Source organism: Glycine max, chromosome 12, assembly GCF_000004515.6.
Source record: "Glycine max cultivar Williams 82 chromosome 12, Glycine_max_v4.0, whole genome shotgun sequence".
NCBI lineage: Eukaryota > Viridiplantae > Streptophyta > Magnoliopsida > Fabales > Fabaceae > Glycine > Glycine max.
The window spans coordinates 28,347,600-28,365,914 of record NC_038248.2 but is presented as its reverse complement, the minus strand read 5'-3'; the positions used below and the strand labels follow the sequence as shown (position 1 = coordinate 28,365,914).

The following is an 18,315-nucleotide window of genomic DNA, read 5'->3' as shown; positions in this document are numbered from 1 at the left end:
GGTGTGGTTTAAATAGTCTATATCCCATTGGAATGTTCCCTAACAGAAGGATGTGGTGATGGTCTTTACAATACGAAAATTAGATGGGGAACCACCAATAAGAGCTTAGAGCTCAAGGGGCTTAAAGCCCAAGGAGCTTAGAGCTCAAGAGGCTTAGAGCCTATGCTTTGGTAACCACGTCACTGCACCAACTATGAACCCCACCAGAAACGTTCATGAAAAGGAGGCATCCCTAAATGCAATACAGTAAGGAGCGACAATAAGAGAGTGTCTGAACCTGTAAATGAGTGGGTGGTCACAAATGGTACCTAAGGTATGAAGGTGAGGACCATGAGTCCTTAGATAAAAAATGACTTCAAGTTGTGATACCTCGACAAGGCTGGGGGACTCACGTAGCCGACTTGGCAATCCCAACAATCACCAAGAGCATAGCCGGTTATGGTGAATAGTAGTCTACCCATAGTACCAGGATAAGGGTATGTACTCCTACACTGTCACCCAGAAAAATAAATGAAAGATGTAAGACCTCTATGACGGCATGCTAATGAGGCGATCGAGCCCAAATGGTAGTCAGATTCCGTTAACCACCTATCCATCGTATGATCCAGTCACACAGACAGGGTTTCTCTTGCCCAAACATCCGATTGATTAGGCACCCATTTTGGAGGACTATATTGATGATGACAATAAGGAGGAGGATCTTTCTGATTATGTGAGCAATGCGAAGGAGTCATCAAGGATCGACGAGGACCCATATAAGGATTCTTAGTTTTTTGAGGTATGGTCTAGTTGGAGATGGGTAGTGAGTAAGATTCATCCTTTATGACTAGATTTTTACTTTTTGATGTATACATGAGTGGATAAATCTAGTACAATTATTTGGATGTAGTACCTTTTATTATCTTTCGGTTACTAGTTTTATTATGGTGGATTGCAATTACCTAAGTTATCCCCATCAAACGATATTACTCTACTACTTTATGTAAATAATACTTCATTAGTGTATTAGAGATTCTATTTTGGAGTATTGTTATCCCTTATGAATTATTCGACTAGTGTTTATTTACGTCAAACATGTTATCTCCTATTTTGAAAAATATTAGCTATGTATCTTTGAGTACTTGTTTACTTATCAATGTAATCTTTACAGTTGAATATCATATTTAAGAGAATTACTTAATATTTTCCATGTCTCTTAAAATAAAAAATCATAGTAATTCATTTATAAAATAACGGTATTGCAACCCAAGGTCATAACTCAGTGCCATTACCCCAAATATGGTCTCGTTATGCGATCATTTTCAGGTACTACTATGTGGTCATCCAATATTCCAGGAATTGACTCACTAATGACTCTCCTCACTAGGATTGTCCATCAAGATTCGGTGTAGGCTCCTTGCCAATAGTACCGAACGACAGTACACAAACTTTGTGAATGCATGCATAGAGATTTCTCCCCCTCAAGGGAACAATAGCCCCAAAAGTGACCTAGCCTCTCACAACATGTTTTTTTAGCATCATCATTATTCTCACCCAATCTATACATCATTCATCTTCACGACCACACGTCACATGCACCATGATCCTTGATTGTCGTGCTTTTCGCTTGACATCCACGTCAATATCGTCAGTCGCACATGACCCAAGCCTAAAAAGGGTTCTGCTCTTCCTTTGTTCCTCTCCAAATTACAAAATATGGAATCACATGAAAGCAAACATGTGCCTGCATACCTTCCTCGTCATGAATTTAGATCCATGACCTTCCCGTTTTATTAAGTTTTATGAATAAAACTCACCACATTCAGTGTCTTATGCTTAATTCAATTTTTGTCCTTAAATTTCCATTGCAAAGGTTATAGCTTTAATTCTAAGTCCAAGTTTCACCTCCCTCCTTATAGCTCAAGGTAATTAATCACTTCGTATCCACATTTCAATAGATTCACACTCTTATTTAGCTTAGTTCATTACTTCTCATAATGAATGATTTAATTAATGAAAGTTACTACTTTTACAAATGCCCTCCGCTTAGAGTCCATTTGTTCTCGCGAGGATTCACATCCCCGTCTCCCCAAACAATATCAATTCAATTAAATAGGATGCACACTTAAAGCCCAACACATAGTGCCCAAGAAAAGTGCTCCTCAAGACTCGGATCATAGAGATAAGTGGTACAATTAATTTGCATAATAATCAAAATGATAGATAAATAATCAGCAATCATCACATTAATGGATATCCTCCTTTCAAGGTAGAATCCTCACAATTTAGCTCATAAATTTCAAAATAATATCAAAAAGCAATTATTTCAAACAAAAGCCAATTCTCTCATCAAGTTTAATTTCCAATTCTAAAAATTCTAAAAATAGTATTTGGAATTATAATTCCATCAAACTTTGCATAAAGCACTCCTTACTAGGTATATTCCATCACAAAAATTTATCACACAAAAATTCACTAATCTCCTATTTCATTTTAATTAAAAACAGTTTCAGCCATCATCAAGCTACCAAAAGTCATGGTTTTGTATTGTTGGTTTTCATAATTCTTTGAAGATATCACCATTATCTTTTTATCTAACACATATTTTTGTCATCACAAATATTTATCCAATAATTAAATTCCTCAACTGCCAAAAAATTCCGAAATCCACCAATTAATTATGAAAAATAATAAAATAATTTTATTAGAATCTATAAAAGGTCCAGAGAACAACATATAATTTTGCCCAACACCAATGCTTAGTAATATCAATTTTCCTTATTTATTTGGCCTCTACTGAGAAATACTTTGTTTCTACCATTTTAATTCCTAAAAATACATAAAAGGCTTTTTAGGAAAAGACCATTTTTTGTTGAACCTCAAGCTATATGAGGCACTCATCAACCTAGGTTACATAAAAAGTGCCTTCAAATATTTTTTAAAATTAAAAAAGCTAGCTTCCAGAACTCATAGAAAACAAAGAAAAAATCCATTAAAAAAATACTTAGCGTGCCCATAAGAATTTATACAAATTATCATGACATTCAGAGGCCCCAAAAACTACATATATGGACTAACATCACGAAAACATGCATCCAATAATTTTCAAAAATAAAAAAATTATCTCAACTCAAAAGAGGGAAAATAGCAACTTGACAATTTTAGCAATGTAGAGTAAAACTTAAACAAACTTCCCTACACTCAAATAAACTAAGAAAAACCACCAAAACACTTGGTCCATGAGGCTTAGAGTAGAAACTCCCCATACCTAGTGTGCTTGAGCTGGGGTTTGGTTGGAAAAGGATGAGAAATGACCTTTAGGGAGTGGTTCTCACTTTCTCACCTTCATAGATTGCCAAAAATTGAAAAATATGAGATACCCATGCTTAATTAGATAGGAAGAGAACATGGAAGAGGAAGGTTTTGGAATTGGTCAAAAACCCTTGTCTATGGCCTTCCCTTCACCTGGAAACAAGCAAAACTCCCTTGCACTAGATAGGACCAATGCATATATCCTAGGGGTTGAGGGGGGGGGGGGGGGGGGGGGTCTTATGTTGTCTTTATATAGGGCTCTCCAGACCTAGGGGCATATGTGCCAATTAGATTTTAAATTAAATCTTCTTTCCCTTAATTAGACTTAGTTAACTTTAATCCTTCTAATTAATGTGTCTCATTTAATTTTTATGTTCCTAATATCACACCACACCTAATTTATTTATTCTAGCCTTAATAAAATTATTCCTACTAAAATCTCATCCTTAAATTAATTTGTCTATTATTTCACTAAAACAATTAAATAAAATAATTTATCATTAAAATAATCAATTTAATTTTTAAATATCATATGCACACATAATTTTTTCCATATAAATAACTTCACAAGAAAACTAAATTAAATACAGTCATTTCATAAATAATTCACACACAAAAAAAAAACAATAAAGTGAGTTGTAGAATTTTAGAGTGTTAAAAATAGCGAGGACCTCGGGATGGTCGTTCCCTTGTCAACCCCACGTTTCCTTTTTTAAAGTTTTCTCTTTTTGGTTTCTTCTTGCTAGTCTCAATCCTTAACTAACTTTTATACTCGATGGATTCTTCCATCTGCATATACTTCGCGACTCTTCTTCTAACATAATCTATGTTAGTGGTCGACTTCTTGCAAAGGCTATTAACAAACGCCCCAAGCTATAATGTCGTAACCAAATGTAAAAAGGATACTATCAGGTCTAAGTTTCGAATGTTTAGTGCGACTTTTCCAAACCTTCCCATGAAGGTCCGTAAAGCTTCCTTTTTCTCTTGTCTAATATTTACCTACGGGACTGAGGTGAGGTGGTGTAGCCAATTGGTGGCAAACTAAATACCAAAGCGAGTGACTAAGGTTTTAAATGTATCAATGAAGTGCTGAGGGAGTCGGGTGAATCGGCTGAGGCCTTTTCCTTTCAATGAATTGGGAAAGACTCAACATAAAACTATGTCATCGGTGGTATACAAGCTAACTTGTGTAACATACATATTGATGTGTTCATCTAGATTATTAGTAGTACCATCATATTTATCTAAAGTGAGACTATTCCAATTTGTCGCTAAGAATGTTTCCATAATATTGGGGACGAAGGGATTTCGATGAAGTGTAGGCTGAGCACTAGTGGTGGTGGATGACAATCGTTATGTGCCTTGTTGAACACTAGTATGGGTGTGATACGCTGGTGTGTATGTTATCAATTCTCAATCATGTTGTTGGGTTTGTGTTTGGTTCCATGATCATTTTAGGCTCCTTAGTTCGACATTTTTATGCAGAAGTGTTGCGATCTCTTATCCGTATTGATGGGGCATTATGGCAAGCTTTGCATGCAACTATCGCACGAACGAGGACATATCATATGGTTTTCTATGTGAACATGATTCTCGTCATGCTGCTATTGTGTTACTTATGTGAAAGTTCTTGCATTCTATGTGTTCATCCATGTCCGAGTAGTAACCATAATCTATGAGGTCGTAGGATTGGTTTTACCTATCAAAGGCAACAAGGTAATTTTCCTTTGAATGTCTCTTAAGCTTTAAAGCCTTCTCTCGAAGTATCTGAATGCTAAGTAATCCAAGGGTGAGGTAACAAAAGCACTATGATGCTCAAGTTAGGGCTCGACGATGAGTAATAAATGAAAATCAACAGTGTCCTTTACCTCAAGAATCTCACTTCTGTTTATACATATCGTGATAGAGCTTGGATCCATGGGCCTTGTTGCATAGTTACCATTTTAGGTAATCTATCTTTAATTATTGTTTTAAGGGGTTGGTATGTTTAGATAATCCAAAATATCATCTTCTAAATGGTTAAGTTTATTCTCTTGTGGTGTATTTGGCTATCCAACCATCCAAACATGCATTAGTCAAGAGGGAGGTCTCTATATGATCTATTCAGAATGATTGAATAATCAAGGATTCTTTGCCTTATTGGTATTTGGGTATTCAGACTAGTATACCATAAAATTCAACAATCATATTATTGAATTGCAAGTACATAAGTTTACACTTGCATCAAAGAAGACCATAGTTAAATTGGCTAGCACATTTTGAATTGCTGCAAACATATTCATGAACCATTGCAAAGTCCATGATCACCAATGCATTTCCTTTTAGGTTGGCTTGGGATTGGTTGAGGAGAATGTTCACAATCATAAAAAAAAGTTACACAAGAAATCGTCATTGCAATATGGAAATGCATTAATGTGCTTTGGTGTACACCTCTATTTATAATCTTTTGGAGTATAACAACTTTTTTTTTTATCAAATTTGAAATATTAATTTGGAATATAATTTGTATAATACGTATAATTTGTATCAAAGTTAGGAAAAACTTATTCAAATCAACATTTTCATATTAATTTGATTTACTTCCCTTTAATATGTACATGAAATTTGAAAGAAAAAAACTATAAATTAAAATGTAATTTTATTTTTATAATATATTTATATTATGGTGAGATAGAAGAGATTAAAGATGAGAAGATTGAAAATTTAATGTTGATGTGAGAAAAGATAGGAAAGAGATTTTAAAATTTGAATAGTAGATTACCATAAATCCTTAAACTTACAAAAACTAATGAGCTCATTGATGTTTTTGTCTAAATTTTATGGGGTAGGTTGTTAATGCATTCATAGTAAAAAAAAGTGAGTATATTAGCAATCCACATGTGTGTGTGTGTGTGTATGTTTGTGCTATAACAAACAAGAATTGTAAAACGAATGTAATGGGACGAGGATGAGGATGAATATAGGGCGTATAGTTATATACATATTTCCAACTCTTTCTATATCCCCATTTATGAAGGTCAAGTAATACTTGTATCTATACCCAAATTAAGTCAAAACAGTTATTAACTATCAAAGTTTAGGCCTATGTCGAGACCTCACGTACACAATGCGGTCTTCGATGACACTCCTGGCAATCCTAAGGCATTCTTCGATGACCTCATGTGTCGATGTGCCTGGTGTGACTACCCCTAGGCTAAGGTGACACTCCAACCTCTCAGCGATCGCATCGCAAGCCTCCTATTAAATAGAAAACAAACAAATTAGTATTAAAAAATTGACGTAAATGACATTTCATACGTCTAACCACATAGTAACACTTACCACTATATGTCTAGGCTCGTCGACATCAGACCTGGCTGGATCATCTAGGACTTGAGGGATATCTGACTCTAGGACCTGAGGGACATGTTTGGGTTGTGCAGCAGGTGCATCTACCGGAGAATCTAATGGTTGTGTCGTGGTGAATGGATGAGAAATACGGAAGAACCAGTCAATGTAGTCTAGCGCACACTGACCTGACACAACGCACATCTCACCTGCTGGCGCAAGATGGTTAGAGTAATGCATCCACCAATCATCTATGTCATTAAATGAAACCCATGAATCGACAGGCGGAGCAGGAATGGCCTGCACGTATCCAAACTGTCGCATAACCCTCTCTGGTCGGTACCTGACAGCAACATGCCCCCAGCAGAGCTGACCAGAATAGCATGAAATCAGTGAAACTCCTAGACCGGTTGATGCTCCGCATATGGCATCCAACAGACATCTGGAATCCTCAGACGATCCAGACGCTGCTTGTACATTGTTGTAGATATCTTCTTGACGGTCTTCTTTGTGACAATCAACCAACACGCACGTGGTGACACCTCGTCGTAGTCAGGATCAGCGTTGCACTCCGCAACTGACGGAAAGTGCTCATATATCCAACACTACAAACTTTACATGAAAATCATACAAATTTCAAATGAACATCTAAAATAAAATACCCTCATTAAAGCATTATTGTAATTAACTTATGAAAAGCATGTTAATTACCTATAACAACGTGATGTATCCAGCAACCTATCGGTCGGTGCTGATACTAGCATCATTAAGATGATCGTACATATGGACGAGGCCAGCAGCTCCCCATGCATACCTCCTAGTCTAAGTGAGGTCACACAGGGCGTCTAAGAAGACCACATGAACATGGGTTGCACTCTTATTAGCAAAAAGAGTGCAACCTAGAAGGTGAAGAAGATAAGCATGAGTTGCAGCTGTCCAATGTTGTGTCTGACATCTGTGCTGATAAATGTCTCATAGCCAAGACAGGCGTACGTATGGTCCACAACACTGTCATGTCTCGGCGATGGCTACCTCTGGTGAGACCATCAGTAACTCAACTAGCATTAGCACCGCCTCGTCGATGTGCAGAGGCTGGAAGGCATGGAGGTCACCAGCGATCGAAAGATGAAGGAGAGAGGTGACATCGTCCAGCGTGATCAAAACCTCCCCTATAGGAAGATGGAAACTAGAAGTCTCCCGATGCCACCTCTCGATAAACGAGGATATAAGTCCCCGATCGCTGGTGTCTAATGAACACGCGATCAAGGGACTTAATCATGTCCCAGCAACGAGCTCGTCAATTGCAAGAACAAGCCTGTCTAATTTACGCACCTTCCTCCCATGGGAGGATAACTTTAACTTAGGACGTTCTTGAATTGAAGTATACAGGAATAGACAATTTGTTTAAAGCAACCAAAAAAACTCAAATAAAAAAAGAATACTTAACTAACTTAAATTGAATGTTATAAATACCTCTCCGGACCATACGCTCGCTGCAACATGGTCAGCATAGCCCATGAGCACTGATGGGTCCCTGGGTCCACTAGGAAAGGCCTCAGCCTTATCTGTAACATCGTCTGCACCGGTATCGTGTGCGTTAGCCTCTACACCGGTGTCCTGTGCGTCAGCATCAATCATCGCCAGCTACAGGAGACTCAGCCATAGGTACCGCAAGAGAGTCCGCAGGTACCGCAGGCACATTGTCGGCACCAGTGATAGGTACTTGTTTCCTGCGTGCCAATGCGGTCGGCCTTCGGCATTAGGGAGCACCTTCAGAATCATCACCATCCCCTCTCCCCAGACCTCTGCCAACAACCCTACCTAAGGCACGACCTAATCCTCTAGTCTTAACCATGATCTGCAAATGTCTACCACAAATTCCATCACTAAATGCATACTTCTCTGTATGTTCAGGAAAATCTTGACTATATATATAGTATCTTGTGGATATGGGTAATGAAGTTCATTACAGTATCTTGACTATTGGCTTTCCTAAGAACACATTTCATATTTTAACAGGTGTCTTATGTTGTTAGTTGAGGTTATCTCTTTGTATTTGAAACAATATTATTGATGTTGGGATGATATAAACTCTTTGAAGGATCAACTTCAAGCTCATCCTTTGTTGGGTAATCAGAGCCAAGTATTTGTTGGGTAATTCAAGGTAATTACTGCTAACATCATTCATTCGCTCTTTGCTCTTGCTCTTTACTTGTTTATTCTTTTAATTTTAGTGTCAGGGCAAATATTTTGGGGGTGTGGCCTCAAACGAGAAGGTGCTCTCCCTTTCTACAAAGTTCATTACTCTCTGGTAATGGTGGTGTGGCCTCAAACGAGTGGAAAGATGTTCCTGATATTTGGAGATCTTCTGCTGAGAAGTATGGTGATAAAATAGCATTAGTAGATCCGTATCATGATCCTCCTTCAACTATGACATATAAACATGTGTCTTTTTTTTTATACCTCTTTTTTGTCATGACTTGTGAGAATACCAATGAAAGCCCTAGTTAGAAGAATTGGTCGAATGAGGGATAGCTCAATAATTAATGTAGAGGAAAACTCTTAAGTTCCTTTGAAGACTATTAAAAGGATTCATTTTTTACAGATCTAAATGGCCTTTGAAGAATCAGTTTTTTACAGAGCACACTGATGTGGTTTGATCCATGTAACCAACCCACCTACTGGGAAATGCTTTGATTGTTGTTAGTGTTGTATATGTCTAGTTTTATAAATCTTTGTCTCCACTTACTGAAGCTGTAATGTTCTGGTCATATGTTCTACTATGTGACTTAATCTAAAGATCTATTGATGGAATGCAAATCAATTTCAAATTATCCCAAGACATGTCATTTAGTCGCATGTTATTCTGATTCTCTATATCCATTCATCAAACTGTTATTTTCCACTAAGGGAGGATTGGTTGTTAGCTTTGTTGTATGGCATTTCTTATTCTAACTCTTGGGAGGAGTGTTATATAAGGGTCACTAATTCTTAATTTTTCCAATTTTTCTTGGTTAGCTGCAGTAATTGATTATTTCAAGGACCTAATTATTCTTGTGGTTCTAATCTTTTTTAGGCACATGACAAGCACCATATGATAAGCCACTAAACTTAATAACATCATACAGGATAAGTAGGAGAAACTATGAGCAAAACTTAATAACAAGCATTATACTTTCACTCTACCATACAGGATATAAATAAATCTATAAACCACTAAAACCTTCAAAATATAAAAGGACACCAACCAATAAGAAAAAATAACTATTATTAAGAAGAAAATATGCATAACAACAAATAAAATTAAAACCTTCCAAATAGAAGCAAATATCAAAGAAACAAACATGCATAACAGTAAAAAGGGGAAAAACTTTCCTGTTGGATGCTTTTTCATTGATAGCCCGAAAAAATTGAAAGGAACCTCATTTTTGGGGGAAGGCTAACCTCTTCTCTACAGCCTACCAGGTCCATATAACCATACCAAATTCTTACAACAGCAAGAGATATATTACAAAAAATATTACCTTTCTTGTTTTTGGTAACCAAACCAAATTCTTATAGCAACAAGCCTAATTTTAAAAATGATATATTTTCAAGAGAGTAAGCAAAAAGAAGAAAGATTCATCGCAAGTTCATATCCATCAAAGCATAACAATCTCAACACATGCAGTGAGCTTAAACACATTTAGAATGTTTACACATACATATAGTCATTTTCTTGGTAACACCCATGCATATGTTGATAGTAGTTATGAATTTTTAAGATTAAAAACTAAAACTTCATTTAGGCATTTCATCAAACACATAACTTACAACCCATATGGGGAAGATGACAAAAAAATTAGCTCGGGAAAATAAAAAAGGAACCAAAAACAGAGTTGAAAAATCACTAAGAAAAAATAACTATTATTAAGAAGAAAACATGCATAACAACAAACAAAATTAGAACCTTGCAAATAAAAACAAATAGTAATGAAAGAAACATGCATAACAGCAAAAAAGGAAAAAACGTGCCTATTGGATGCTTCTTCGTCGATAGCTCGACAAAATAAAAAGAAACCAAAAACAAAATTGAAAAACCAATAAGGAAAAATAACTATTATTAAGAAGAAAATATGCATAACAACAAATAAAATTAAAACCTTCCAAATAAAAGAAAATATCAATGAAACAAACATGCATAACAGTAAAAAGGGGAAAAAAATTTCCTGTTGGGTGCTTTTTCATTGATAGCCCGGGAAAATTAAAAGGAACCTCATTTTTGGGGGAAGGCTAAACTCTTCTCTACAACCTACCAGGTCCATATAACCAAACCAAATTCTTACAACAGTAAGAGATATATTACAAAAAATATTACCTTTCTTGTTTTTGGTAACCAAACCAAATTCTTATAGCAACAAGCCTAATTTTAAAAATGATATATTTTCAAGAGAGTAAGCAAAAAGAAGAAAGATTCATCGCAAGTTCATATCCATCAAGGCATAACAATCTCAACATATGCAGTGAGCTTAAACACATTTAGAATGTTTACACATACATATAGTCATTTTCTTGGTAACACCCGTGCATGTGTTGATAGTAGTTATGAATTTTTAAGATTAAAAACTAAAACTTCATTTAGGCATTTCATCAAACACATAACTTACAACCCATATCGGGAAGATGACGAAAAAATTAGCCCGGGAAAATAAAAAAGGAACCAAAAACAGAGGCTAAAAATCAGTAAGAAAAAATAATTATTATTAAGAAGAAAACATGCATAACAACAAACAAAATTAGAACCTTGCAAATAAAAATAAATAGTAATGAAACAAACATGCATAATAGCAAAAGAGGAAAAAACGTGCCTGTTGGATTCTTCTTCGTCGATAGCCTGGCAAAATAAAAAGAAACCAAAATCAAAATTGAAAAATCAATAAGAAAAAATAACTATTATTAAGAAGAAAACATGCATAACAACAAATAAAATTAAAACCTTCCAAATAGAAGCAAATATCAACGAAACAAACATGCATAACAGTAAAAAAGGAAAAAACTTTCCCGTTGGATGCTTTTTCATTGATAGCCTGGGAAAATTAAAAGGAACCTCATTTTTGGGGGAAGGCTAACCTCTTCTCTACAGCCTACCAGGTCCATATAACCATAGCAAATTCTTACAACAGCAAGAGATATATTACAAACAATATTACCTTTCTTGTTTTTGGTAACCAAACCAAATTCTTATAGTAGCAAGCTTAATTTTAAAAATGATATATTTTCAAGAGAGGAAGCAAAAAGAAGAAAGATTCATCGCAAGCTCATATCCATCAAGGCATAACAATCTCAACATATGCAATGAGCTTAAACACATTTAGAATGTTTCCACATACATATAGTCATTTTCTTGGTAACACCCGTGCATATGTTGATAGTAGTTATGAATTTTTAAGATTAAAAACTAAAACTTCATTTAGGCATTTCATCAAACACAACTTACAATCCATATGGGGAAGATGACGAAAAAATTAGCCCGGGAAAATAAAAAAGGAACCAAAAACAGAGTTGAAAAATCAGTAAGAAAAAATAACTATTATTAAGAAGAAAACATGCATAACAACAAATCAAATTAAAACCTTCCAAATAGAAGCAAATATCAATGAAACAAACATGCATAACAGTAAAAAGGGAAAAACCTTTGCGAGAAACAGGAACGTTTCGGTAATAGGAACTTGCGTGAATGATCCTAACACCGATTTTCATGTTGGGTCGAGACCAATTGTAAGCGATTGAACGCGAAATACCACTGAGCCACAGACACCCTGATCCAAATAAAAATCGCAAAAAACACAAAAAGATACTAAGAGGTGCAGAGCTTGCATGCAAATCCAGATAATTAAGAACTGAGGAAAATGCATAAAAACTCATAGAATTTCCTCTAAAAGTATGAACAAAATAAAAAATGAGTTTTAGGGAAAAACAACAACGTAGCATAAAAAAACACAAAAAATCAGACAAAAAACGATGATAGAATAACAATTAGAGATTGGCGATAAGCAAAAGGGGCTTACACGATCAGTATGTATATCCTTTGTAACCTTTGATGGCTTCACGAATCTCTTTCCTGCAGAGGAAAACGATGACAAATTATTGAAAGAGATAGAAGGAAGGAAAAAAAGAGAGGAAAAAAGACATGCACAACCTCACATTTTGTATTGCAAAAAGCGGGTGGCTTCAGCATTCTGGGGAAATTTCAGTTTCCGAAAAAAAAAAAGAGAAAAGAGAAAGAGATAAACAGAGGATGGTACGTGGAGTTGGCAGCAAAAAAAAAAAGTTCATAGGAAAACACATGGCAGTGAGGTGTCACAAAATCAAAGCAAAGCTGAGGGCTATAAAATGACCAAAAAATAAAAATAAAAAATGGACAGGTGTCAAGCTCTCAACTATGGGTATTTTGACCAAAAAACCAAAATTTTGGACAGCTGTCAACCTTTCAGTCATGGATATTTCAGTATTTTCCATTTCCTTCTGATTTCATATATAGATATTGATTTTCAAATATATTATTCGTTTTATTTTATACATTCTTGAATAAAAAAATGGCACCAGACATGTTCCACTTTCTGTTTTTACATATATTTAATATTTAATTTAATATATATAATATTTAATAGAATATATAATTTCTCATTTTTTAAGGCATTATTATTTTTCTGTGGACCCGAAATAGATGCAGGCGCTGGCTCGCTCACTCACTAATCGCCACTCTCACCATAAATTGTGACCCTCGTCACGCCAACGCTTTCGTTGTTCCCCTTTCTCTCGTTTTTTCTCAGAACCTTCTGAGGTTAAAGCAAAAAACAAAGAGAGAGAGAGAGAGAAAATGATGAAGCCATCGATGCTCAGATCTCTCCACTCCGCCGCCACCCGCGGCGCCTCTCATCTCTTCCGCCGTGGGTACGCCTCCGAGCCGGTGCCGGAGCGCAAGGTAGCCGTTCTCGGCGCCGCCGGCGGGATCGGGCAGCCTCTCTCCCTTCTCATGAAGCTCAATCCCCTCGTTTCGAGCCTCTCCCTTTACGATATCGCCGGAACTCCCGGCGTCGCCGCCGATATCAGCCACATAAACACCAGATCTGAGGTATCCTCGATCCACACTCTTAACTCACTTTTTATTTTTTATATTTTTTTTTTCGAATGCGTTAGGTTTACTGTGTTTTCTGAGGCACCCTTTTGAGGGGATTTTGTAAAGTTGCAAGCTTCGTTGTATTTTGTTTTTCTTTTGGTGGCGGAATAGTGTACCTTTTTGCGGGGTTCTTGCAAAGATTGTAACTTTTATTGTGGCTTTTTGTTGTACGGTAATATACCTCTTTGTTGAGATCTTGCTAAGGGGATAGGTTTAGTGTGGTTTGGTGATGTTTTTCTGGGGGATCCGGAATTCTGTAGGGTTTATCTAGCCCTCTATTTTTTTTTAAAAAATTTTGTGAGTAAACATTTTTTGTGGATGAGAACGTGTATAGTTTTTGAAACCGTTGATCTGGCGCCCTTTTCTGGGTTATAATGATTTAATCATTTTTTTTTGAAACTATGATCTAATCATTTCAGTAGTGTTTTTTTTTTCTTTTTTTTTGTTGCAAAAATACAAACATTATTATTGTTTAATGTTGTGGGAATTTAGTTTGATCTGTTTTGCTGAGGTGTACTAATGTATCCTTTTTTTGGGGGGGCAGGGGTGTTTGGAAATTGGAAGATTTACTGTGGTTTGATGTTAATAGCACAGTGAATTGAGTTAATTTTTTGAGGTGCACTGATCTACCCTTTTGTAGGTTGCAAGGGTATTTACTGTGGTTTGATGTTATTGCACAGTGAGGTACACTAATATATCCTTTCGGGGTTTAATCTTAACAAAAAATGCAAACTTTACCTGTACTTTAATGTTGTAGCACAATGGCTTGAGCTGTTTTTGTGAGGTGCATTAATCTAGTTTTTCTAGTAGGAATTTTGCAAGGATGCAAGCTTTATTATAGTGTGATGTTATAGTACAATTGGTTGAACTCATTTTCTGAGAGAAGTTAATGTACCCCTTTTGCAGGGATGTGCAAGATTTACTGTAGTTTAATGTTGTAGTGCTATTGATTGAGCTAGCTGGCTTTTTCTGTTAATTGGGATTGCAGGTAGTGGGGTACCAAGGTGATGAAGAGCTTGGAAAAGCTTTGGAGGGTGCCGATGTTGTTATAATTCCTGCTGGTGTGCCCAGAAAGCCTGGAATGACTCGTGATGATCTTTTTAACATCAATGCTGGCATTGTTAAGACGCTGTGTACTGCTATTGCTAAGTATTGCCCCCATGTGAGTGTCTGTTTCCTTTCATTTGTTAGTCTGTGGTTGTCATTTGATGTTGCTTGCCAGTCAGTGTTGTTTTGCTCCGAATTTGTATGTGGAAAATATATATACTGGCTTGGGCCATGGAGGAAATGAAAATTTCATTATGATTGGTTTTGGATGATCAATGCATTTCTTTTATTTAGTTGCTCTGAACACACTTCTAACACTGGCTGTTATATATTGTTCAAATCAAAATATTTGGGGAATCAAATTGATTTTAAAATTTGATTAATGTCTGATAGCAGTAGTAAATGATTGACATGAATTCTTTTCCCATCCACTAGAAGTATAGGATCCAATAAATCAAAAAGTATAATTGTGTGCATGTCCTGTTCTATAGTATCTGTAATGGGCTTGTAGTCATTTATAATATGTTTTTTTATTTGATACTGAATATTTTATCTGTGGAATCAGGCCCTTGTTAACATGATAAGCAATCCTGTGAACTCCACTGTTCCTATTGCTGCTGAAGTTTTCAAGAAGGCAGGAACTTATGATGAGAAGAGATTGTTTGGTGTTACCACCCTTGATGTTGTTAGGGCAAAAACTTTCTATGCTGGGAAAGCCAATGTTCCAGTTGCTGGTATGTCAAGTGTAACAAACCTAACAATTGCTGTAATGCTTAGTTTGCTACTGTTGTTTATTTTGTGATGTACAGATGGAACAAATGAGGCAGAGATTTAAGTGTCATGTCTTGTGAACAAAGTCCAACTAATTTGTTTTTCTCAAGTGGAAAGCGGGGTTTTAGGGGGGGGGGGGGGGTGGGGTTGAAATTGAATAATGGATTTTTTTGTGTGCAGAACAATTTGTATTTAGTTGCACAATAACATTTTATTTGATTTGGGTTTGTTTATGTTTTTGCAGGTGTTAATGTACCTGTTGTGGGCGGCCATGCAGGCATTACTATTCTGCCACTATTTTCTCAAGTACCTTCCTGCTCTGTAACTCAACTTTTTCCTCCCTGACATATAGTATGGCTTCCTAGCTTGATATATATGTACTAAATTTTTAACTGTTTTCCACTTGTATAGGCCACACCAAAAGCCAATCTTGATGATGATGTCATTAAGGCTCTTACAAAGAGGACACAAGATGGAGGAACAGAAGTTGTAGAAGCTAAGGCTGGAAAGGGTTCTGCAACTTTGTCAATGGCGTAAGTCTGGGATTAATGAATGTTTCATTTTTGATAGTAACAGTTGATTTAAGGAAAATTATTGATACTATGCAAGAGGTGTGGTTCAGTGGTAAATTTTGCCAATTTTTGATATAAAATCTAATCATGCATTCGTAATTTATTGTGTTTCTTGCAGCTATGCTGGTGCCCTTTTTGCTGATGCTTGCCTCAAGGGCCTCAATGGAGTCCCAGATGTTGTCGAGTGCTCTTTCGTGCAATCCACTGTTACTGAACTTCCCTTCTTTGCTTCCAAGGTCATTGAACTGCAGCACTGTTTTTTTTATTTATTGAGTTTCTAATTTTACCCCTTAGTGCTTAAGAAGGCTGTTTCATTTTGTTTTCACTTTGTTTTCTGTTCTGTTTGTGTAGGGAATTTAGTGAAAACAAATAAAATGAAAACATACAACAAGAAAAGACTTTCATTGTTTCCTGTGTAAACTTTTGAAAACTAGAAATAGTGAAAATAATGTGGCATTTTTGTTTTTGTAATTAAAAGTGAACAAAAATTGTTTTCTCGAACTAATTGGGCCTATTTGCTTTCAACCATGCATAGGGCCTATTTGCTTTTAACTCGGTCATAGAGATGGTGATCCATGTTGTTGGGTATGCTCTAATATTGCTATTGACAACATGTGTGAAATGTTTTGCAGGTGAGGCTTGGGACGGTTGGTGTGGAGGAAGTTCTGGGCTTGGGGCACCTCTCAGATTTTGAGCAACAAGGCCTCGAAAGCCTTAAGCCTGAACTCAAATCATCAATTGAGAAGGGAATCAAATTTGCCAACCAGTAATTGAACATGTTATCACATACATGTCTGGTAGGTTACTGGATATTCCTTTAAGAACCAAATCAAATTTTGCATTCTCAGAACCATTGATGTATTGTTGTCGGCAGTGGTGTGGCGGTTTTGTTGTTTTATTTAGTGTAGGTATACGCCATGGTTTAATAATTAAAGTCTGAGAGCTGTTTGTTGCCAAAGGGATTGAACGATCTTAAAACCAGGTTTAGGATTTGGCATTCCATTAATAATGGTCCCTTTTAACTGTATGGTTTCACTTAATGTAATTGCAGGGTGTTGTACCCTTTATTCACATTTTTTCTCACTTAAATATGTTTTTGATTTCTGTGAGTTTGCATTTTTCTAATTTTAGTTTATGGAAGATATTTGCTCATATTTAGTTCAAAAATACAAAGACAAAAAAAACTAAAAAAAAACTTATAGGGACCTAAATTGAAAAAGTATCAATTTACAAGGATCAACTAGACAAAAACATATTTAAGTCAAGGTTTTAACTAGTTTTTTTTTTTTATTATAGCCCAAAGAAATGAGTTATAACTTGCAAGGTCAAAGTAGATTTTCGTTAATTTGATTATGAATGCTAGTAACAACTTATAACACATTTTTCTATTACAAAAAAATATAAGTGAGTTCATTAAACTTTTTAGGATTTCTTTAATAATTTTTAGTTTAATAGTATAGAATGTATTTATACATTCTCTATTATTAAACTAAAATTATATTGTATTGGTAATATTTCTTTGGACAAAGAAAGAAAATCAAGAATTTAGAAGGATATTTGCAAATAAAATCCTACATGGATTTTAAACAGGTAGCTATATGGGTACCTTTAGATAAATTAAATGGTTATTTTCCTTACTCGTTTATAAATGGGGGTGAAGGTATCACTACCTAGGCTTGAATAATGTGTCTATCAAATATATACAAGATATATACAAAAACTTTAGTAACTTTTGAATGCATATAATGATGGGTCGTAAATTAAAGAGAAAAACATGTTTTTAATAAAGATAAGTTTGATTGTCGAAACACTTAGTGTAAAAGAAGTGACAGAGACTAGAATGCTTAATAAATTATAAAGGAAAAAAGTAAAAATATTTGATTTATATTAGTTAAAAAAAGTAAAAATATTTGATTTATATTAGTTCACCTTGGGAAAGGGAGGTTCGTCAGATCCTTGGGAAAAAGTCGTGATGGTGAATTTTGCACTGATAAATCTTGAAGGAGGAAATAATCTTGTTATGAATTTCTCCTCCACCTCTTCCCAAATGTTGAGGCTTTTATTTGAATGTGATTGAAGTCATGATTTTGCCTTACCTGCTAGTGAAAATGGAAAAGCTCTGAGGTAGACAACTTCAACATCCTCGTC

General features: G+C 35.6%; 1 protein-coding gene across 1 annotated transcript; it reads left to right on the top strand.

Annotated features, from left to right (window-relative positions):
* Window positions 1–13,309: 13,309 nt before the first annotated feature.
* On the top strand, window positions 13,310–17,276 carry MDH-1 (malate dehydrogenase). The gene is made up of 7 exons (NM_001354164.1): window positions 13,310–13,732; window positions 14,766–14,939; window positions 15,390–15,558; window positions 15,840–15,901; window positions 16,007–16,128; window positions 16,286–16,403; window positions 16,800–17,276. Exons 1-7 carry the CDS (start codon window positions 13,478–13,480, stop codon window positions 16,935–16,937), a joined length of 1,038 nt encoding a protein of 345 aa, NP_001341093.1. The 5' UTR covers window positions 13,310–13,477; the 3' UTR covers window positions 16,938–17,276.
* The last annotated feature ends 1,039 nt before the right edge of the window (window positions 17,277–18,315 follow it).